At 43.6% G+C, this 23,075-nt stretch overlaps 1 protein-coding gene across 1 annotated transcript in view; it reads left to right on the forward strand.

The window, feature by feature from the left end:
• Positions 1 to 23,075, forward strand: part of LOC116866796 (nck-associated protein 5-like) — a 654,677-nt gene that overhangs the window by 128,169 nt on the left and 503,433 nt on the right. Inside the window, exon 2 of the mRNA XM_032855929.1 lies at positions 2,344 to 2,473. Within this exon, the coding sequence (XP_032711820.1) occupies positions 2,405 to 2,473 (69 nt within the window). The 5' untranslated portion in view covers positions 2,344 to 2,404. The remainder of the gene's footprint in view (positions 1 to 2,343; positions 2,474 to 23,075) is intronic.

A 23,075-nucleotide genomic window follows, 5' to 3' on the forward strand; every position in this document is an offset into this window, starting at 1 on the left:
CTCAGCAGGGAGTCTGCTTCTCTCACTGACTCTGTCTGCCTCTCTGCCTGCTTGTGTGTAGTCTCTCTCTCTCTCTCTCTGGCAAATAAATAAAATCTTAAAAAAAAATGGATCATCTCATTAATCATCACAACAACCCCACTATGAAGCAGGACCTATTATTAATTCCATTTTGTAGATGAATCAGTTGAAACCTATAGAGATTAAATTGTTTAATGTTTTCAGCTAGCAAAGAGTAACCAAACCTTAAGATTAAGTGTTATGCTCAGAACAAACAAGTTACCTCGTCCTACAAAACACTTGTGTGATGTAATTGCTGCTTATGGCTTAGAACTTTTCTCACACATTGTCTTCCCAGCTTCTTTGTTCCTAAAAAACTGGTTCCCTATTCTGGGGAGCACACAAACCTCTTTCTGGCTTTTTCCCAGCAGAAAGACTGATCCCTCTATCTGGAGTGCTTTTTACCCATATTTTTATATGACTGGCTTTTTAGGGATAGCAAAGTGGATGGGAACAGCTGAAAATAGGAAAGGCAATCCCTTACAACAAAGTTCACAGAACTAATAGTTTGGCTGATACTAATAGCATGCAACTAGTTTTCTTCTGGAAAATGCTGCCACGAGTCTGTTTTTAACTACTAGGCTGTACCAACCAGCAAATAAGAACTTCCTGTATTTAATCTGTGCTAGGTGATGATGGTGGTTAATAATTAAGTCCCTAACGACTACCCTGAAACATGGGAGAGAAAGAAGTCTTCGGCCAGTGGTGTGACCAGGAAGCTCCTGTGAAGGAGGTGGGACCTGCGCCAGCCCCTGGAGAAGAGAGAATTAGACCTGATGGAGATGAGGGGTGTGATCCAAGCATGGTCTCAGGAACATGCCTTGCACATTCAGGGACTGGAAAAGGCTACTTGGCATGAAATAGACATTGAACATAATGTTGAAAAATTTGGTTCTATATCCTGAATTCAGGATGGACTCCCAGGAGATTCTGAGTGGATGAGTAATGAATTGAAATTGGTGTTCCTAAAAGCAAGAAGTCGCAGATGGTGGAGAGAGCCTAGGGCTAGGAAGGGAGTTCATCGGTTTCCTACCCCCGACCATCATTTGGGCCTGTCTGGGGCATCACTGTCCCCGCCCTCCTCCTGGTGGGGGGAACAAGGAGCAGGAGGCCGTATGCTGGGGGCTGTGAGGTCAGATTCTGCTATATCCTCATTAGATTTGGAGGCATTGAGGGTGCTGTGGATAATATTTCTTTTCAGTTTTATCAAAAGCTGATTGGTAGAGTGTGTTATTAAGTTCAGCTTTACTTTGATAGCAGGACAATGGCTATGTGTTTTGTGTGGATTATGAGGCACTTCTCTATCTCCAGGTGCCTCCTGAATCATCAAAGATGTATTAGATTAGGTTAACTTAGTATTTAAGGTTAACTGGTTTTTAATGTAATCTGTGCATAATTATAACTGACATGTAAGTTATAGTTTATTGCCTTTAAATCATTGTACATCTACATGTTTTTTGCAGGTTAGAAAGGTGAGTTTCAGAGAAGCTGAATGACTTGTCCAAGGTTACTTGGAGAATGGGTGGGAAAGTATGGACTAAAACTTATTTCTTTTATTTCAGGCCATTTATATATTCATGAAGACTAGAAGCTAGTGCTTGACACACACAATATATTCCTACTAACCAAGACACGTAGTCATTCTAGAGCTAACCACCACAGTGGAGTACAGGGATTAACTATATCTGATCTGATAAAATGCCATGGGTGTTCAAATACTCGTTGATGATAACATGGCCTCCACCATTTGTGGAATCCACCTGTCCTAGAGGGAATGATTCTTATACGTCCCCCACATCTGTTTAACTTACATGTTTTCCAATGAAATATTGGCAGTGATGTTCAGGTTTCCGTTTCCTCTCCTTGCGCCTTGGGCTCAGCCACTCTTGGTTATGGAGCCTGGTTTTGTCAGTTTGAGCTCATGGAATTTGCAGACAGCATCTATGTGCACAGTAACAGAATGATTCTGGCTGATAGAGGGAGGACGAGTGTGGAGCAAGCGTGGCATGAAACAGACTGTTTGCTTTTTTCCACAGTCTGCTGATTCAACCTGCAAACCCATTCCCCAACTCCATTAGCAAGACCTATAAAAACACAGGGGCCTCCGTAAAGATGACTCTGACATTCGCAACCCGGAGAGGTCTTTTGAGTTGAGAGAGCCCTGTTTTGCACTTATGGTTCGGGTCTGGATATTTTGGCTGCCACACTTGTTTCTAGTTAGCTAAAAACAAGGGTCTAAACACTTTTCACTCGGATGGTAAAACACATGCTCACTTTTTACAGTGACCCTGGAAACAGAAGGGGAATTCTTATAAATCACAAAGGAAAATAAATAACTTTACCCATGGAGGGAAAGAGACAGCTTGAGAAAAGGGACTTTGGAAAAAGGTTGTCTCTAGACAGCAGTCTTGTGGTAAGTACTAAATATTCATTTACCACTCTATATATTTTGGCTTAAAATGCATTATTCTTTGACTGTTATTTCCTGAACTCTGCGCTTTGGAAACCTCTATTCCAGTTACCCCATTAGCCATATCCCCTGGGATTTGCTTTCATTTATTTTTTACAAAGTCAAAAGCCAGCAAATTATTGGAATGTTTGTATAGTGTACTTAATAGGCAAATGTCATAATCTGTCAACATTATATGTAATTACATTAATTCCAGCTGAAGTAGACTTTAACCTATACAAAAATACTACTGTAAAGCTGACATCCAATGCCAAGCCTATATATAGTTGTTCCATCCCCCATTTATCTTCATCTGGGGGATAAGTTGAATAAGGATTTAGTAGAGCTTCTAATATTGAAGAGGGAAGCATCCCCGACCTTAGGTATGTACCACAGTTCAATTGTTGATAAGCTTTCTTTCTAAGAGTGTGAATGCTGATGAGCGTCATTCTTAACAACCTGGTTGTGTTTGCTTCTGTGCATGAGAATCTGGTTAGTCCAAGAAAGAGACTAAGTCACTGATTGCGGAAGGTTGTCTGCTCTCTGAGCTCCGATGTGTACATCCCCTCGTCTCTTCCCTAATGCATATGAACAGAGCAAGAAATCAAGGGAGTCACCTCTTTCTCTTTTGCTCATTGACTGAAATGAAGATTTAGCTCAGCTCCTTCTTTTGCTTGTCGCGGGAGGATGTGCTTTATTCATTTTTGTGCTCCCAGCATCTGGCTGGGAGTCTGGGTCGGAATAGGTATCCAATCAAATATTTGTTGAATGGATTTGTCAGTTGTGTTTTTCCCACCCTGCTGTTATAGGTCTGGCTCTGCCAGTGTAGAGACAAGTTAGTTACCCCATAACTGCTGAGGCTTAGGGTCACAAAGTGTTCCTGGATGTGAGTTTCCGGGAACAGAGAAAAGGATTACGTTGAACTTTTATGTCCAGTGCCTCTCTTGTTTTTAGATTCAATTTGTGTGTCTGTGTGGGCTGTGCACTGACCAGCCTACCTTCAGAGGCTAAGAACTTTTATAGCATTTTAGATTCTCCTCCCAAAGGATGTGCCTGCCCTCTTCTCATCTCTTAGGTCTTTCTATCTCCTGTCGAATGTGAAATAGCGTGTGTGTGTGTGTGTGTGTGTGTGTGTGTGTGTATTTATACGTCTATTCCCTGAAGATAGTTTCTGGGGAAACAGGATAAAAAGATAATTTCTCAGCCTCTCCTTTGCCAAAAAAAAAAAAAAAAAACCACCACTTTTTACCCAACCTGTTAATAGGGTCCGTCATATACCTAAACAGAGACAGAGATGCTCATATGTTATAATATGAGCAGCACAGGAAAGGTTCTCTTTTAAAAAGGTCTTTTTGTTTTTGTTTTTGTTTTTTAAATTATGAGAGAGAGAGAGAGAGAGAGAGAGCTCACATGGGTGAGGGGAGGAGCAGAGGAAGAGGGATAAGTAGACTCTGAGCTAAGCACAGAGCCTGATGTGGGGCTTGATTCCACAGCCCTGAGATCACAACCGAAGCCGAAATCAAGAGTCAGATCCCTAACTCACTGAGCCACCCAGGAGCCCTACAGGAAATGTTCCCTTCACCACCATATATCCTCCCTGATTAGCCCCTAAAGTCCTGGATTCTGCCTTCCATGCCAGAGAATAGGCGAAGATGCCATCAGTGCAAGCAAGCTAAGCTGTTGTCTTTCATGGGAGCACTCATTAATAAAAGGTCTTGGATCTTTCCCAAATGTCAAGCTGCCGAGCAAAATTTTGTTGAGGGACTTGGTAAACATAAGATACAGGGCACGGACAGCTGGGATGCAGGGCCGGGCTGGGGCAGGGAGTGGACAGGCAGTGAATTGCCACGAGAGCTTTGGACATCTGAAAATCAGAGAAAGAGGAAAGAGCCTTAATGAAACCATTGTCCTTATTTAAATTTTGCTCAGGGACAGGCCCTACTGCGAGCATAATCAAAGCCTTGGTAGCAGCAGTATAAGCTGAAAACCCAAAACCGAGCTTGGGTTCCCCTTTGGCACGTGGCTCTACCCTGAGTCTTGTGGGGCCTGCAGATCCATTTTCTGACTTCAGCATGAGAGAACAGGGAAAATAAGAACCCGTTGCTTGGCACAACCTGAGAAACTTAATGCTATTCAATGTCCCCAAATGATGCTTAAGGAGAGTTTTTACACTAGTGAAATATCTTCCGTGTTTCCTGGAGGTAGATTAAGTGTTATGGCTGCATGGGTATAATTGAAAAGATCCTGAAAGACTGTTGTCTCTATGAGTAGGTGGCCGAGGGATGGGAGGTCTTAAATGACACTCCATGTTACACAGCTTAGGCCACATCACTATAAATTAACCTTTGCTTTTAGAGTTATGTTCTTTCTTCATAAAAGATGCTGAGGCAGTGGCAGCAAAGGTACTCGTTTTGAGCCGGTGTTTTGAGAGTGATACCCACTGAGAGTTCCTTGAGTGAATTCTCTTGTGGCCATCGGAAGAGAGGTAGACAGGGATGAGGTCAAAGCTGACTGGCCTGTTAAAGAACTTGAAGCAAAAACATCAGCCTCCTCTTTGGCTCCCTGCTGCATTCACACAAACAACTGGGAGAGAAACACAAGGTGATAATTCTGGAAAAGGCCTCCTGGACAAAACAAGGGGAAAGAAACACCTGGCATCATATGCCACACTTCTTTCTCAAGCCATGTTTATTTTATTCCACTTTATGTTGTTTTTTAAATTTCTAAATTTTATTTATTTATTTATTTTAATGTTTTTTTGTTTTGTTTTGTTTTGTTTTAAATCCTGGAATGCTAGGATAGGACTGGGTTATCCAGTCTCCTCACTTGGCAGAAGAAGTTATTACTCAGTGAGGTTCAGTGTTTTCCTCGAGGTTCCACAAGTAGCGTAGGATGCAGGGCTCTTACCCCTCACTTCAGTTCCTTACATTTTACTACATAAAATCCCAGTAAGAGAAGACGCCCCTTTAGAAAACTGAATAGAGGAAAGAGAAATATACTAAATCTTACGTCTTGAAATTCTACCACAGTAATCATTATGACCCACATTTTTGAGAATTAGAAGGTCCAGAGGTAATTTCCACTTTCACATTCTGCAGGGAAAAAAATTCCTCATAATGTAAAGTAAGAATAAGGTACTATTAACTTCATTACACTTTTTATTTTACATAATCAAATCATGAAGTGTTGAGTAGAAATTATAGCTCCCTTGCAACAGCTTTTAAATTTGTAGGCTGGCGGAACCACAGAATAAAGGAACTCACAGTCAAGATGCTGAAAAAAGCTCCCCATTGGGGGATAGTTTCTTGTGGGTTTTAGTCACAATTTTGCCTTCAGGACAGGACACGGGGGGTTTGAATGTGTGTGTTTGCGTGTATGTATGTGTGGGGGGGGCACCCCCGTAGCATTGAAGTGTTCTTTGATGTTGATTTTTTTTTAACTTGATAAATCACCCTTTTAAAGAAGAAAGTGACAGGTAAGTGAAACTGAAATGAAAAATATGTTTCAATGTGGGGGGTAAGTACCCTGAGAGAAAGACAAGTGACTACAAGTTTGCCTTCACCAGTAGGAGTGTGCTGAGGAGCCACACATTTACAGCAAGTACAGTCTTCTCTCTGATAACAATAAAAATCACCCCAGAAATCGAGGCCTCTTCTTGACCCAAAGCTGTTCCGCCCACCCCAGGATGCTTTTTGATCAGAAAAAGTCAGCATTTCACACTGTGCTTTTTTATTTGCAAGAATCATTCCCAGGCTGACTGTAGAGTTATATGATACTTGTGGCTATGATAGCATTTAGCTGACGAGAGGGCTGGGGAGGGAATTCTCTCTTTCTCTCTCTCTCTCTCTAACCATCTCACATTCTGATAGGAGAAATTCCCTTTTAATGTGAGGAAAAATTACTTTTTGCTTTTAGGCAGGGATGGGAGGGAGTTTCTTTCATGAGTGACAGATTCTTTCGTGGTACCCCATTCCTTTATTTCCCCTTCCAGAAGGAAGACAAAACGTTGGCCACATTAGATCCTCAGCTCTGACAGCTGGGCAGTTTTGATAAACTTGTGAGAACAGGAAAGGCCCCACACCAAGTCCCTCAATTCACCCTTCAGCCTCTCGATAGTTTGTATCCAAACTATTAGAGTGATTAGGCCTTCCATAGGCACACATTTAAACCAAACAGTAAGCATTACTAGAAAACCTGCTTTACATTTAAGACATTGTAGTCACTATGGGATGTTCTGGATAGTCTCCACTTTTCCCTCCAGAGCCATCCCATCCTTCTCCACATGCCTATGTACCTCTGGAGGATATACCACACAGACCTTGTCAGTAGGACCCTATGTCTTTTGGCATCTAGTTGGGTTTGGCTAATGGAGGGACCTAACAGGAGATCGGAGGTCAAGAAGAGAGAGAGGTCAAGGTGATGGCTCTCCTATTCTCTCCTGGCCTGGTCCTGGGCCACAGGGACTGCAATGCTCTGCCTACAGTCACAGTTTCTGCTGGGCAACCCTCTCTCACAAAACCACAGTTCTCTCTGTGTTCTAGCACCTTCCCTTTCCTCATGTTCCTTCAGGCTTCTTGGTAGTAATGACTGTTGGATGTTGACCGCCCGTCTCATGTTGGTCTGCTTTAGTCTTCCCACACTTTATCGTATGGTTCCTTTCCCCAAATCTTCTCAGTTTAGATGATTTGGCTGTGCCATTGGTTTCCTGCAGAGCCCCCTGACTGATACAAGACCATAGTTTATTTGTGCAAACTGACCTAATCAGCAGGGAAGTTGATATAATACATAGGAGGTAAATGGTGTGGCATTGACTGAAAGGCATGCTAACAACTCATTTCATTGCTGAATTACTTTTTTCCCCAGAGAACCGTCTTCCCTATATCAAATTGTGATGGTTAATTTTATGGGTCAACTTAACAGGACTCAAGGGTGCCCAGATACCTGGCAAAATACTACTTCTGGGTGTGTCTGTGAGGGTGTTTCCAGAAGAGATTAGCACGTGCATCAGTAGATCCCGTAAAGAACTTCACCCTCCCCACTGTGGGTGGGTGTCACCTAATTGACTGAAGACCTGAATAGGTCAGAAAGGCAGAGAAAGGGCAAGCCTGCTCTCTGCCTGAGCTGAGACATCTTGTGCTTGGATACTGGCACTCCTTGTTTTCAGGACTTTGGACTGGGACTTACAGTATTGGCTCTCCTGGTTCCCAGGACTTTGGGTTTGGACTGGAGCTCTATCACTGGGCTTCCTGGGGCACCATCTTGCAGACAGTATGTCATGGGGCTTCTCAGCCTCTATAATCATGACTCCATTCCTTATAATAAGTCTCTCTGTATTTATACTTACAGTTATAATTGTATTTACAAAGGGACAGAACCCTGACAGATTCACAAACATAAATCTCTACTGCTTTGTCTTCAGTGATTTCACCCCTGCTTAGAGACCAGAGGAATCCTAAAGCAGGGTTTCAGCAAACTCTGTGAAAAGTCAAATAGTGAAAGTTTTGGGCTTCCCAGGCCAGCTGGCCCATCACAGCTCCTCAGCTCTGCTGTGGGAACCCAAGAGCAGCCACAGAAGTATATGATATGAATAAATGGACGTGGCTTGTTCCAATAAAACCTAATTTACAGAGGCGGTGGGCTAGGTTCTAAAGGATAGCTGCATGCGGTAGAGAAATGGGAAACGTGAAAGTCTAGTTCACTTTTCCAGGGTGCTGACTTTCTGAATGGCGACTTGTGTTTACCCTCAGGAGGCTCAGTGTGTGAGGGCAGGCAAAGGAGCAAGTTGAGGACATCACGCGAAGATGTATGCACCCAAGGGCATGGATTTGAGCAAAGAATCAAAGCGAATGAATTAAAGCATGTATTTTAGAAAGCTCAGAACTCACTGGGAATTTTTCTAAATGGAAAAATAGGGATATTGTTGGTGTGGCTCAGTGCAGCCCATGGATTGTGAATATTGCCCCCGAAATCTGCATTTTTGTAGTGCTTCAGGCTCACCTCTAGCTTTCTTGACTCTCGGTGCTGGGATTGGGCTACTCTCACCACAGCAATGCTGTACAGAATACAGGCCACTAGGTTGCTAGAGGTTTCCAGTGACTCAAATCCTAGCTACCCTTGATCCCTTATACTAATGGAACCAGGCATGAAATATGGTTGACTCAGTGCCTCTGACCCAGAGACCTTTGTGCTCTGATACCAAGACTGTTTGAGATTTTTCAAGTGATCATCAAGTAGACAAAAGTCAGTGAGTAAGAGGGAGGTTTTATTCCCCAGCTGCTTCATCCCCTCAATAGGGCTATTATCCCAGCTGCCTCCTGGGTGTCCGGAGAAGAACAGAGACCAGGCACTGGAGCCAGGTCAGTGGGAAGGTGTGATGTCTGAGGCTCCACCCACGGCCCATTTTTGGAAAAAAGCAGCAGGTGGGGAACAGACCAGCTTCGGCCTGGGTCGGCTACCTTTCCAAAGTGTCGTGCCGAATCTCACTGCTCCTCTTTAGCAGCAGGCAACTGTGAAGGGAGAGAAGTACCAGATGCTTAGATGAAAATGTGCCCAGTGAATCTGTACAACAGTGTAGCTGAGCCCATCATGACTCAAGAACATGCTGGGGGAATGTCCGGCCCAGCTCCCTGGAGCAGCACAGACCTCTGGGGGCTCTGGATAGATTTGGTGTGGATAGGCTGGGAGAACGCAGGGAGGCTGGACCAGGTAGGTACAGCCCCAAATCCCTGCTTACAGAGGGTCTCAAAGGGGCCCCAGATGAGCAGGAACAGATCAGAACCCGCCAGTACCAGGAGAAAGGCTGGAGCTATGAGCAGGATTGTTGCTGAAATGGTCTGAATGGAAGGCAGGATGAAAGAACAGAAATAGAATAAACCCAAGCAGTGGACATAGACTGTGTGGGCAGTGGGGACGGATAAAGTCCAGTGGGGCGCCTGGCTGGTTCAGTCAGTAGAAATGTGACTCTCAGGGTTGTGAGTTTGAGCCCCATGTTGGGGGTAGAGGATATATATATATATATATATAAATGAATTTTATATCTCTCTATCTATCTATCTTGGTGCTTGCTTTGGCAGCACATACTAAAAGCTGGAATGATACCAAGAGAGAAGATCGGCATGGTCCCCACACAAGGATGGTGGTAAAGTCTGACATGTAAGCCCCTTGAGCCAAGCATTAGGTGTGGCCCCAGGAGGCTCCCCTCCCTTGCTGAGTATAGCTGAAAGGTTACTGAGGCTTGTTACGTGCCAGGCCCTCTGGTCAGCACTTGAGATAGAAGTTGCCATTCAGTACTCAGGACGACCCTTTCAGATGGGAACTTTAATTATTCCTTTTTTACAAATAGAAAAAGCTTACCAAGTTAAAGAACTTCCTCAGGGCTATGAAACTCGTGTGCAGTAGACTTGGGACTTTAGCTCCCTTCTGGCTGCTCCCAGATCATGCTGTCACTCCACAGCTGGCGGCTCAGAAGCAGAAAACCTTGTTTCCCAGTGACAGGGAGCTCCTTGCCTGGTGCTTTCCAATGTTGAACAGCCCCAGCTTCAACAGGACTAGAGGTTTACAGGTGTATCAGCACACCCACTGTCCCTGTGCCTGCCGATGACAGAAGCCAGACCTGATTTCCAGAAAATAATTGTTAAAGGGTTGGAGGTTGGGAGAGAGAGGGGTACAAGGAGTCAAGGATGCACATGCTGGAATTTGGTCTAGGTCTGATTTCCAGTCGATTAATCAGGTCTTGGAACCAACTTCTGTAGAGATTAAAGTTAGCGTATCTATAGAATACATAATATATAGAATACATAATATATACCCTGCATATATAGATATATATACATAATATATACCCTGTATATCTATATATACAAAGTATATATTTTGCATATTTACCCACATGAGGATCACTGTGGTGTATATGTGTATACAATGGGGATATTGACTGGAATGGGAATAGAGTACAGAGGAGTGGTGAATGACAGGCCACATCCAAAGTCTAGCTTTTGCCCAGCATGAAACAGGATTTGTAACTGGAGTGATGAGCCTATCAAATGGTTGCACATTGTTTTGGCTGAGCCACTGACTGATAGGGCTGGGTAGAGACCCACTTCGTCTCCTATGAGGACATCTTCTCCACCAGATGCCATTTGTTTGCTCACCACTTGAAATCGATGCCTCTCCTCTGGTGTTGCACAAAGGAATGTCGGCCTTCATTATGGTGATGGCTCACCCCGGATGACTCCTCTTCCCTTCACCTCCCTTCTGTCATCAATGAAAACAAGGCCGTCTGTCACCATAACCATATATTCCAGAATTCTTACTAAAATGCCCTTTCCTGAGCTGCCATATTATTTACCTCTGGTCTTCATCCCTGCATTCAATGCTTTGTCTCATGCCTGTCCACTTTAAGTCAGGGTCTCTCAATCTATCTAACATTCTGGACCCTGTATTTCTTTTTTTATTTCTTTTTTTTTATTTTTTAAAGGTTTTATTTATTTATTTATTTGAGAAAGAGAGAGAGTGAGAGAGAGAGAGAGCATGAGAAGGGAGAGAGTCAGAGGGAGAGGCAGACTCCCTGCTAAGCAGGGAGCCCAATGCGGGGCTCAATTCTAGGACTCCAGGATCATGACCTGAGCCAAAAGCAGTTCCTTACCCAACGGAGCCACCCAGACTCCCCTCGACCCTGTATTTCTATCTGTTGTAGGGTTGGAGGTATTCTGGGCATTGTAGGATTTTCAGCAGCATCCCTGATTTCTATCTACCAGGTGCCAGTAGCACTCCTCACCCACTGTGACAACGAAAACTGTCCCTAGATGTGGCCCAGTATTCCCTGGGAAGCAAAATGAGCCCTGACTGAGCTGAATTGTAGGCTCTTAGAGGGCATGAGCCATGTCATACTCACATTTGGGTCCCTAAAGTCTGACTCACGGAAAACAGTGCAAAGAATGAATGCATGAGTGAACTTACCAGTGAGTGAGTTCATGAGCTAAGTACACGTTAGCAGGAGATAATGGGTATGGAGGAAGCGGGACTACCTGGAAGAAGTTTGGGACGGCAACATTTTCTGTTTTACTGAGGGTGATTCTAGCTTTTGTATAAAGACTTGTGTTTGCCTCAGAGATTCTTGACATGATACCTGGACCTGCCTGAGTTCCAGAGTGCTTGATAGGGCAAATTTATGGAAAGGCTCCAGGGGTTTTGAATTCTCCAAAGTAGATTGTGTTAGATTTTATATATATGTACCTATGTGCACATTTTTCTGGGGAGGGAGTCCATAGCTATAATCATATTCTAAAAGGTATCCGTGACCTGAGAATGGTTAGGTAGCTTCCTCTGCCATTAGTCTAGCAAGCCTGGTACACAAAACCTGCACACAAGTGGCTTACCTTACCCTGCTCACAGAGCAGGATCTCAGAAGAGATCACCTGAACCCATCTGCTGTAGTAAGTGCTCTCTGCCTGCCTCAGACACAGCTCTGCACACACTTGGCATCTCAGAGATCACTTAATCGAAATAGGAGCTGGCAACGTTCGGAAAGCCCTTCGTGAATGCTATTATTGATAGATGATGATACTGCATCTTAAGAAATAAGTCCAAATGAGCAGAGACGTTTGCTTGGCATGTTCTGTGTTTTCTTAGGGCTCAGGGATCTGCTTGTCATTCTCCTGGTGTCTCATCATCTTTCAACAATGGGAATCATCAGATCATACAAGTTTCCATGGCAACCGAGGTTTCTGTATCCTCCTCTGGCAGCCTAAGATTGTTCCCGTGGCAGATTCTCTAGTGCTTTGTCCGTAATGAGAGGTAGAGCTTTCATCGATCTCCTTAGAAGCTAGTCCTCAAACCCAGGAGGCAGCTGGGTGTTCTCTCTTATAGGTGCCTGCTTCCCTCTCTAACGTTTCTAATTGATCAGCACAGGAATTGAGCACCTACTAAGTTCAAAGCTCTGTGAAATACCAAGGGTGAAGATCCATGTGAGTTTTAAGAAATGCAAAGCATGATTTCCATTTTGCGAAGCCTTACAAAGTCTAGACACATATACACAAATCCTAGTAATGCCAGGAGGTATACAGTGGTGCAAAGAGCAAGAGTGATGGGATTTCGAAAGGAGGTTGCAGCTCTTGCAACTGTATTGATCAGGATGGGCTTTCCCAAGGAGGAGAGCTTTCATATCTCCCTCAGTGAAATTGGTCCAGATTTAGTCTGTGGTGCTCATGAGGTCCCTGAAACAAATTTATTGAGAAAACCTCCGTGTCTTAAAACAATAGAGTATGACTCCAAGGTGCCTAGCTTCAACTTGAGGAATCGCTGAGACCTTAAGGAAGCTCTGTTGTGATCCTGAATTATTCCTCTTAACTTTTCTCTTGTCCCCTCTTGCCACCCCTCCCCCACCCTCTTACTGACATTTCCTGGTGCAGGCACAATGCATCGCGTAGCTAAATCATTTTGATTTCCTTTCTTCTCATTTATCAGTGTATGTTATACCAACTGTATATATGTGAGTTGTATTTCAGCAGCCTATCTCATACTGATTTACCGCCCTGTACTATAGTTCATTATTATCAGTTGATATTTATTAAGCCTCCATAGCATTCATGGCTGGGAACGAGGCAGCGTTTTCCTTTCTGTTGCATTGCCACGTTCTGTTGCCTTGGCTCAGCTTAGCCAGTATTTATGATCTCTCTGCCAGTTTTCTATTCATGTGACAGCCCTCATACTCATCCCCGTTTCAATTAATATTTCAAGAGCAAATCCAGGAGCCATTGTATTAAAACGCTTCACTTAAAACCAGATGCACTGCCTCAGTGCTGTCTCTTTCGTGTACTAATTTTGCAATTCTGTCCTAACATGGAATCCCATTTGTCCGGGCTGCTCTCTACAAGCCCAAACAGTGGTTCCTCCCGGTTCCTTTACATTCCAGGCAGTTCCAGATGTTTCCTCCTCATAAATTTCACTTCCTTAACTAGGCTTAATGGATCATAATTGTCCATTTCCGAAGATGCCTCTGAGGTTTGCTTGCCTTCTGTCTTTCAGCACCTTTCTGGTCCTTAGTCATAAGTGATTGTCTTCAGCTTGGTATGTTTCCTAATGTAATTAATTCATTGACTGCTCTCATGCACATAGATGTGTTGAGGGAAATAAAATCATTTGGTCTGATAAATTCTGGAGTCCATCTGTCAGTGCCAGCATATAAGTAGGTTCAGGGGCTGTTGGTCCTTCTGGGAAGAGGAGCAGCTGTCAGAGGCCTGACATCCCTGGGGATGGTTCAGCTGTGAGGCTTCTAGTAATCTGATGTAAGTGGGTATAAGGCTGAGCTCGAAGTCTTTGAAGTTACCACCCACATGTGATTGGGATGCGGCTACTGCTGTCCTCCCCACCCCGCTATGTGGAGTTCTAGCTACATGGCAGCAGTAGGTAGCTACTCAGAGATCTCATGCGCCAAGTTTAGAGCTCTGCTGGTAGGTCCCTGAGGCAGATTATCTGACCTACTTCTATTAGGTGAGGGCTAGCAAAGAGGAAGTGAAGGTAGGAGAGAGCCAGATCTAATGTTAGCATTTCTCATCCTCTTAGGAGGAGCTGAGGAACTTTCCGTGGTTTTACCTACAAGGACTGCATCAGCAATATTATTTCATTATTTGCTGCATCACTTGAAGTCCTAGGAGGAAACAGATGGTGTGCTCAAGCCAGATGATGGAGGACAGTTTAATAAAAGACCTCTTAAAAGGTAGGGTGGAATGTAGGGAACTCAGCAAGATGACAGGACAAGGAGATGACATGGCCATACAACCGCATGGCCAGAAGGAGACAGCCACATGGTACCAAGTGTCCCTTTAGGTGCAGGGATGCAGCCAACCAGTGTTGGCCCAACAGGGAGCAGATGGGGGCTTGGAAACTCGCACCTCCCCTCCCCCTCTCCAGGGCCCTAGGAACCTCCAATTTGCTGGCCCCAGTTGGAAACCAGAGGGAGAGGGGCCTAGGGAGCACCCTGTGCTATTTCTGTTATTTGGCTATTTCTGTTACTAGAAAGAGCTTCTTATGAGTTGTTTTCTAGCCCATTCCCTTGCACTCACCAACTTGGCTTAACTAGAACAATATGATGTGACACCTTCACAATGTAAGTTCCACATGGCCAGTGATACAGTCTTTTCTCAGGGGTCCTGATAAAAATGCCAGTGCGGGTCTCCCTACATGCTATGGGGGGGCTGGGGTACAAGGGGTGTAATGTGGCTGGCAGATTGAGCATTGCGTTAGAACTCTATGTCCTCAGATTAGAAGTTGAGGGGAGCCCTTCAGTAGGTGTGTGGGCTTCAGCAGGTTTTTTAAACTCCCTGAATCTCTGTGTCCTCAAGAGTGGGGTTTCCATGAGTGTAAAGGGAAATAAAGATCAAAAAATTTGTCTCAGGAACTGTAGGACTCTATGCAAATGGAAAGTAGTGTATTAGAGCTCTGATGGGTTTCTCGCTGCTCAACTTCAGCCTCTCAAAAATATAAGCAGCAGCGGCAGCTTCAGAAGGAAACACAAAGAGCCTACTGTGCGCAGAGCACTTATTTTATTTTGTTTTGTTTTATCTTATTTTACGTTACTTTATTTTTGTGGAGAGTGTGAGTGGGGAGGGTCAGAGGGAGAGAGAGAATCTGAAGCAGGCTCCTGGCCCAGCACGGAGTGAGGTGTGGGGCTTCATGCTATGGTCCTGAGACAATGACCTGAGCCAAAATCAAGAGTTGGACACTTAACCGACTGAGACACCCAGGCCACCCCAGAGCACTCATTTTAAAGGGCGCAGAGCGAAGAGATGGCATGTAACGTAGTAGAAAGAACTCGGGTTGTTCCGAGAATCAAGGGAAGGGATTCCAACGGAGCACACAGCCTCGTGAGTTGGCCCAACTCCTCCCCCAGGGCTGCAAACTCGTGGAGCCGGCTGACGCAGCGGCTCCAGACGGCAGTTTTCTTTGTCTGCAGATGGAAGGAGACCTTTAGCAAAGTTTTTTTTTTTCCTGTTGGTTTGCGTATATTCATATGCGATGTTTAAAAACTGATGGCATACCCGTGATGTTATCAGCCAGAAATGTTCACCAGGTGTTAACTACAGGTTGTATCTGACCGAACCGTGGAGTCCTTTCTTCTGAGGCCAGCTGCCGCCATCGTCCTCTGCTAATGAGCTGTGCTCCAGACCTTCTTATATGGGGCGTGACATTTTTCTGGAACTTTTGGCCTCCTGCTCTCACCCTTGAAGCTCAGCCATTGTCTACTTACAACAGGCAGTTTTATTCCAAAGCTGCCAGGAGCGCCCGTAGCCTTCTAAACAAGCGTACAATGACTCCCTGTGCGCAGGGTCCCGCTGGGTCCTCGGCCCCAGGCCCTGGCCCCTGATAGGATCGGGCTGGAGACTGGGCTGCAGAGCCCTCTTTTGTTTTCTTCTGCCTTTGACTGCTTTGAGCTGTGCCAACTCGGAGCAGTGGGAGACTCGATTTGGGGAAGGGGTTGGAGATCATTTCCCATGTGTCTCTCTGTCTTTACTTCGATGGGGGAAGACAGGGTCGGAGGGTTTGGAGCGGGAAAGATTTTCCACTACATAAAGAGAAAGAAAGAGGAAACAGGGTCCCAGTGGCCTCTTGCCAGGCCCCAGGAATGCGCCAACCCTGGGAATTGGCCCCTGGCCAGCCTCCTCAGAGGCTGCTGACTTGGGAAAACTGGCTCTCTGGCCGCTGCCAAGAACGCAGACAATGGTCTTTTGGTTATTTCACTTTTGAAAGTTAGGCTTTTGTTTTATTATCACCAAAGGTAACATTTATTGGGCACCTAGGTATGCATGCCAAGAGATAAAATGCATGATTGGGAGTCAGTGTAACTTAAACCGAGCAGAAACACCCGGGTCCTCATATAATATTTACAGCCTGCTTCTAATGAGGGCCTAATCCTCTGCTCGGGCATGTTGGTACCTTAGATGTGAGCGCCCAATGGTACTGAAATTCTAGAATTAAAATCAGTTTTTAAGTGCTAGAGTGAGCTGTATTTATGTCACTTGAAAGGGCTGACATAAAGCTTATTCAATTGTCATTCACTTGAGAAAGAACTTTGAGAAAATGAAGCCCAGAACCGGGGTGTTCTGAGGAGGCAGAGAAACTGAGATCCAGTCATTGGCTCAGGATTCTGAATCCTGGGATGGAAAGTGGAGGGGCCTACCACACCTTTCACCTCAATGTGTGATCACATTGTATGAAATGATGAGGATGATGTTTGTGAACAATCAGATGATCTTAAATTAGTCCATGTGGTTTTGCATTCCCATCTCAGTCAGTGCTGTTGATTATTAATAATAATAACAGTAATTAATATGATACATTTTTATATCCTGGCTTCTGGACTTAATATTTTATTTGCATTAGCTCACTGAATTTTTGTAAAAACTCTATAGGGAGATACTATCCATCCTCTTATTTAGATGAAGAAGCTGAGGCTTAGAAATTCAGTGATTTGTCCAAGATCACATGACTAGTAAACAGTGAGGCCTGTCTGACCACAAGGCTCATGCTGCTGACACTTGTACCATCTATGTGTACCTTAAACACCTCTCAGAGTCGGGAGGAGCATGCATCTCTGTGCTGGAATCAGTGACCTTTGTGGCTTCCACTTCCTGTGCGGTGGGGTTGGCTGACTTCCAGACGCCATGTCAGCGCCATAGCTCCGACGGCCATTTTTACAGTGGTTCCTCTCCAAGTAGTTTCTCTGGAGCTTTTTACTCAGATAACAGTCTGGCCTCCCTCATGTGTAGGAACCTTCCCTTGTGCTGCGATGAGAGGTCCTACCAGTATTCTGAGCTGTGGAAGAGTGGGGAAGCCTTCTCTGAAGGAGTCCCTGAAAGAAGTGTAAGCCCAGAGGCCCTCACAACTCATTTTAAGAAACTTCTATTTATTTGAATCCAAATTTATACAAAAGATGCATCAGGGGTTGCTGTTCCTCTTTCCAGAGAGATTCCTCATACAACAAAGAACTCACCAGAAGATTTTTTTAAAAACAGACTTTAATGCCTTTTAAATTGAATTGAATTTTCAAAATTCAATTTGCGGCAGTAGTTTCCCATGGAGCTAAATGTCCAACATCAGACCTTTTTCCCTCCTTTGATGGAAAACAGATCACAGATGATATTTCGGGTTGAAGCACTTTCCCCAGGAGTCCTGAACGGCCTGGAGAGCCTGTCGTTGTACATGGAGAGAGTTTTCACTCAGAGGACAAAGAGGAAAGTCACAACTAGGACTGCCAGGCTCTGACTCCTCCCTGGTTGTGTCTTTCTTTCTTCTGAACTCTTAACAGTCCTGGTGGGGATGATGGACAGTGTGGTGTACAGTAAAGAATGGCTGGTATCCTGCTGTTAATCCAGAGTGAATCAGATATCTTCAGACTCTCTTGCTCTTGTCTGAAGGACTTCTGTGAGTCTGCAAAACTTCTTCCCTCATTGCAAATTATAATCATTAAATGTTTACTTTTATGCCTACCATGGGGCCCAATCTTCTGAAAATATGAAAGGAAAAGAAGAAAGCGGGAAAGTTAACTTCGAAATGGATTATTGGCCATTGGTAACATGCTGGGCACTGCACAGATCGATCGTACCAATTTTGATGAATTCTCTTATTCAGATCTTTATTGTGTTTGGTTCTTCAAGGAATTCTGTGGTGAATAAGACAACTGTCACCCTTCTTTCATGGAGCTAATATTCAAATAATTCTCCCAGCAACCTGTGAAGCATGTATCGTCCCATTTTAGAGATGGGGAAGGTGAGGCTCCAAAGGGTTAAATACCTTGTCCCAAATCATGTAAGTTAGCAGGAGTTGGCACCGAGTTTCTGAACCAGAACCATGTCTGACCAAAGGCCAATTTCTTGATTGTTCTAGTCTCTGTACTATTTGTAACACTCAATTAAGGATCAAATCTGTTTTACTTGGTAAATAACAGCAACAAAACCTTGTGTTTAAGTGAGTTAACTAAGAGGAGTCTTAACCTAACAGGAGCAGTGAGAGAGTTTATCCTTTTTCCTATGTGGTCACCGGATTGCAGGAGGAAATTGGAAAAGCAAATACAGTGGTTATTAGAAGAGGCACAGCCATTCCAGCCACCTATTTGATTTTCAAAGTCCATTGCTCAGAAAGAATCCAGCTCCAGATGACGGCTCCTGTCGATAAGCAGGCTGCTGCAGGGCTCCTTTAGAAAGGAGAAAGAAACCAGCTAACAGCACACACAGCTCTCAGCATTGTAAAATAAGACCCAGCTCAGCTACTGACAAGCCGTCTGCCTTCCTCAAACACTTTACGTTTTCCTGAGCTTCTATTTCCTTCTGGACTTATAAAGGATCAAGTGCCGCGAGAGCAGCACCAACAGAGGAAGTTTGAGAAAGTGAAAGCTTAAACCCCAGGAGCAAGGATAAATGTGATAGTGAGCTAGGGAGTGGAGCGGGGGTTTTGACTTGTCCATGGTTCTACCCCAGTGCCCAGCAGAGGGGAGCATTGTGAGAGGGTCCATGATTGGCCTGGTGAAAGAAAAAAAAATGAATGATGGCTGCCACTCCAATAAAGAAAAAACGAAGTGTCATTGCTGGTAGCACTGGCTTTGTTCCTTTTATGTGCCCCTACAGCCACCCAGTGAAGCTTTATCCTGGTGAGTACTGGGTGTAATCCACACACACTCTTCACTAAATGACCAAAGATGGCACGGCCCTGAGAGCTAGAGGGGCTCAGCCTGCTCTCAGCCGCCCAGGAAGCAGGCTCACTCATCTGGATGTGATGGAAGACCATTCCCGAAGCCTGCCATGATGCAGAGCGATGAAAAGGGACCACCTCTGTCCAGGGCCCCACCTCCCACTTCTGCAGGGAGCATCATCGTTTCCCAGACGCACCTGGAAGCCCACCATCCATTCTTCCACCTATCAAATTTTCATTGAGCACCTTATGTCCAAGGCACTGTGCTCCTATTAACATCTTTAAAAAATGTAGCTATCTTTAAAATTCAGCATTTTTGTCTCTGAATTTCTACAATGCTTCCTTCAGAGCTCTGCTGGTGAGAGCCCTCATGGGGAGCCACACAGATGGAAGTCACAGAAGCTTAAAGTGTGCACTGAAGGAGTTGGGCCCTGTTTTGGCCCCATGTGACTATCAAGAGTATAACCTCTATGTATGATATAATGAGGAATGGAGACTGGAGTAACTAATTTTCTGCAGTCAAGCAAAGACTCATTGGCCAAAGGAAAAAGAAGGACTAGAAAAATCATCAAACAATACGCACACACACACACACATACATCCTTTCCAGTAAGTGGATCCATTTTCTTCTTTGCTCTCTCAGCCCTGAGAAAGCAGCTGGCATTTATGGGATGTTCCAGAATAACATGGACCAGTGGTCAATAATATCCATATGGTTGAGGCTTATAAAAACCACTGAAATGATAGATCACAACCTAAGCATTGAGTTTTCTGTTCATTTCCCAAACTAGATAAATCCAGCACATTTGGGAAAAGGTACCAAAGAACCAGATGAAACTTTGTGCAAATGGACCCACAGAGCCATCAGAGAGTTGTGAGATGCTGGGGGGCGGGGAACCCAAGGCCAGACACCAAAGCAGTGGCCATTCAGTTGTGACAAGTACATGAAGTAAACAAAAAATTTAGGGAAACTTGATACTCCCACGAAGCAAAGGCTGCTTGCCAAATAGTGAATTTTAATGCCATTTCTTTACTGCATTTTGTGGTTTGTGTTCTTATCACATGGCTCAGATACTCCCAGGGGAACTGAAAAATTATAAGGTGTAACATGGGGGTATTTCTTGAACTAATTATCTGAGAGAATGCATAGAAAATTGAATAGACTAAGGTTTCACGCTTAAATAAGACTCACCATCGTCCATGACAATGTACAAATTGATCCATTAGAAAAGTTAATAACTTAGCTGTTGTTATTAGTAGCCAGTTCGATCTAAATATCAGGAGTAATCAAATCAATATTTCTGTGTTCATATTCTTTGTATACACACCTAATAAACAGACTAAATAAATGAATAAACACAACTTCAGTTCTGAGTATGTAACAAAAATGCTTGAGCTCTATACTCATGTTCTGTAAATGCACAACTATTTCACTAGTTAAATTAAATTAAAATCTCAGTTAAAAACCTGTTAAATTAAAATCTCAGTTAAAAACCTGTCTGTGGAATCTAAATTCTCATACTTCTTTTCAGGTGAAAACTTCTAAGGAACTAATTGTTATATCGTAGTCACTAAGTTCCTTAGAATGAATCAATGAGAGTTAATCAAGGACTCCCGTAATTACACTTAGGTAGGTAGATTCATTATATTTTTTTCCCCATTTTATTTATTTTCAGTGTTCCAAAATTCATTGTTTATGCACTACACGCAGTGCTCCATGCAGTACGTGCCTCCTTAATACCCACCACCAGGCTCTCCCTTCCCCCGACCCCCTCGCCTCCAAAACCCTCGGTTTGTTTCTCAGATTCCACACTGTATTGGTTTTTAAGTCTGACCAACTTACTTTGATCCCACACTTCGAGAGGAAAAGGTATTTGCAGTTGTCATTGCTATGTTCACAGCATGTAGTATAATGTCCAGCACATAGTACGGCTCAGTAAATGCCTGGGGAGTGAATTGCCCAATGGCTGCGGGCTTCACATGCCAGTCCCAGCTTTGTCGCTAACTGGCTGAGACTCTGGACAATTCATCTTTCCCTTCTAGCTTCAGCTTCACCTGATTGTCTTTGTGATCACAGGTTGGGTGCCCCGTGGCATGTCAAGTTCCTGGGAGCTCCATGCCTCCATGACATCAAGTGTCTAGTGCAGGGTGGGAGATACCGAAGAAGGGAAAAAGAAGATTCTGGCTATCAATCTGTTCCCAGCAAAAGATGGGTTTCAGTGACTGAGCAAGCATAATGAGCCTCTCCTCTGTGTTGCATTTAAATAAGTGATAAAGGTGGAAATTTCTCATGATGGAATTGTAGGCATCAGTGAGCAGGGAAGCACGAGATCTTATAGGGAAAGAAATTTATGTCACAAATATGTCACTTTCATGAGAAGCCTACTTTAAAGGTTCAATTCTGAGGGAAATTTAATATTGGATAATTTATGCTATGAATGAGTTATTTGCTTAAATTCCTTTCAAATGTTTCAAGATAGACCTTTTATAAGTCAGTTTGTGATCCTGCTTTAATGTTTGGTCTTCCCATGTGGCCCAGAGCCACCATGTCAGCTTTTCTTTTCTAATTTTTTTGAGTGTAGTTGACATACAATGTTACATTAGTTTCAGGCAAGAACATAGTGATTTGACAAGTCTCTCTGGCATGTTGTGCTCATCACAAGTGTAGCTACCATCTGCCACCCTGTAGCTCTATTACAGACCATTGATTATATTCCCTATGCTGTACCTTTCATCCCCATGATTTATTCATTCCATAAGTGGAAGTTTGGACTCCCATCCCTTTGACCTATTTGCCTATCTCCCTACCCCCATGCTCTCTGGCAATCATCAGTTTGTTCTCTGTACTTATGTCCCATTTCTGCTTTTTATTTATTCTTTTTTTAGATTACACATACAGGTGAAATCATATGGTACTTATCTTTGTGTGTCTGACTTAATTCAGTTAACATAATACCCTCTAGGTCCATCCATGTTGTCACGAATGGCAAGGTTTCATTTTATATGGCTGAGTAATATTCCATTGTATATTTCTACCACATGTTCTTTGTCCATTAATCTATGGATGGATACCCTGTCAGACTTAAAATCCATTTAAGGATTCTGTTTTGTCAAAGCCATTATTACCTCTTTCAGGAGTGGCCATTCCTTTTGACATTTTGATATTTGAGATAAATTATTATTGTGTCTGCTTTGCAGATCTCCCACTCAGGTTGTACCTCAGAACTATTTTGCCTTCCAAAATTCTGCTGCAGAAAGACATGTCACTCCACTATCAATGGAGCAGTGTCTCCTATCCGATAAGCCTGCTTGAGTTGTAAATTATAAGGAAAAGTTTTGCCCAAAGTCACATTTTTGTGAACTTTAGAGGGGTTGAATAAATGGTAAGCCCTCAATGATCTGGAATATCTGGAGTACGGTGTCTACATGACTGATTATTTTTTAAAGGACTGAAGCTTAAGTATTTCCAAATTTATATTCTAATTGAATTTACAGCAAATAGAATTTTCTTCCATCTGCTTTGAAAAATGAATTATCTGTCTTTAAGATTCAGGGTGGTTTTTTGTTTTTTTTGTGTTTTGTGGGTTTTTTTTTTTTTTTTTGTCTCTTTTTCTCTTTGTTCCTTTGTTTTTCTTAAATTCCACATATGAATGAAAGCATATGGCATTTGTCTTTCTCTGTCTGACTTGTTTCACTTAGGTGGTTACCAGAAGGGCGGTGGGTGGGGAGAATGGGTGAAACAGGTGATGGGGATTAAGAGTACACTTATCTTGATGAGCACTGAGAAATGTATAGAATCCTGGAATCATTATGCCTACACCTGAAACTAATATAATTTTGAAGGCTAATTATACTTGAGTAAAAATAAATAGAAAAAAAAAAA

Source organism: Lontra canadensis, unplaced genomic scaffold (genome assembly GCF_010015895.1).
Source record: "Lontra canadensis isolate GAN:19392208 unplaced genomic scaffold, GSC_riverotter_1.0 scaffold11, whole genome shotgun sequence".
In the NCBI taxonomy this organism is placed as follows: Eukaryota; Metazoa; Chordata; class Mammalia; order Carnivora; family Mustelidae; genus Lontra; species Lontra canadensis.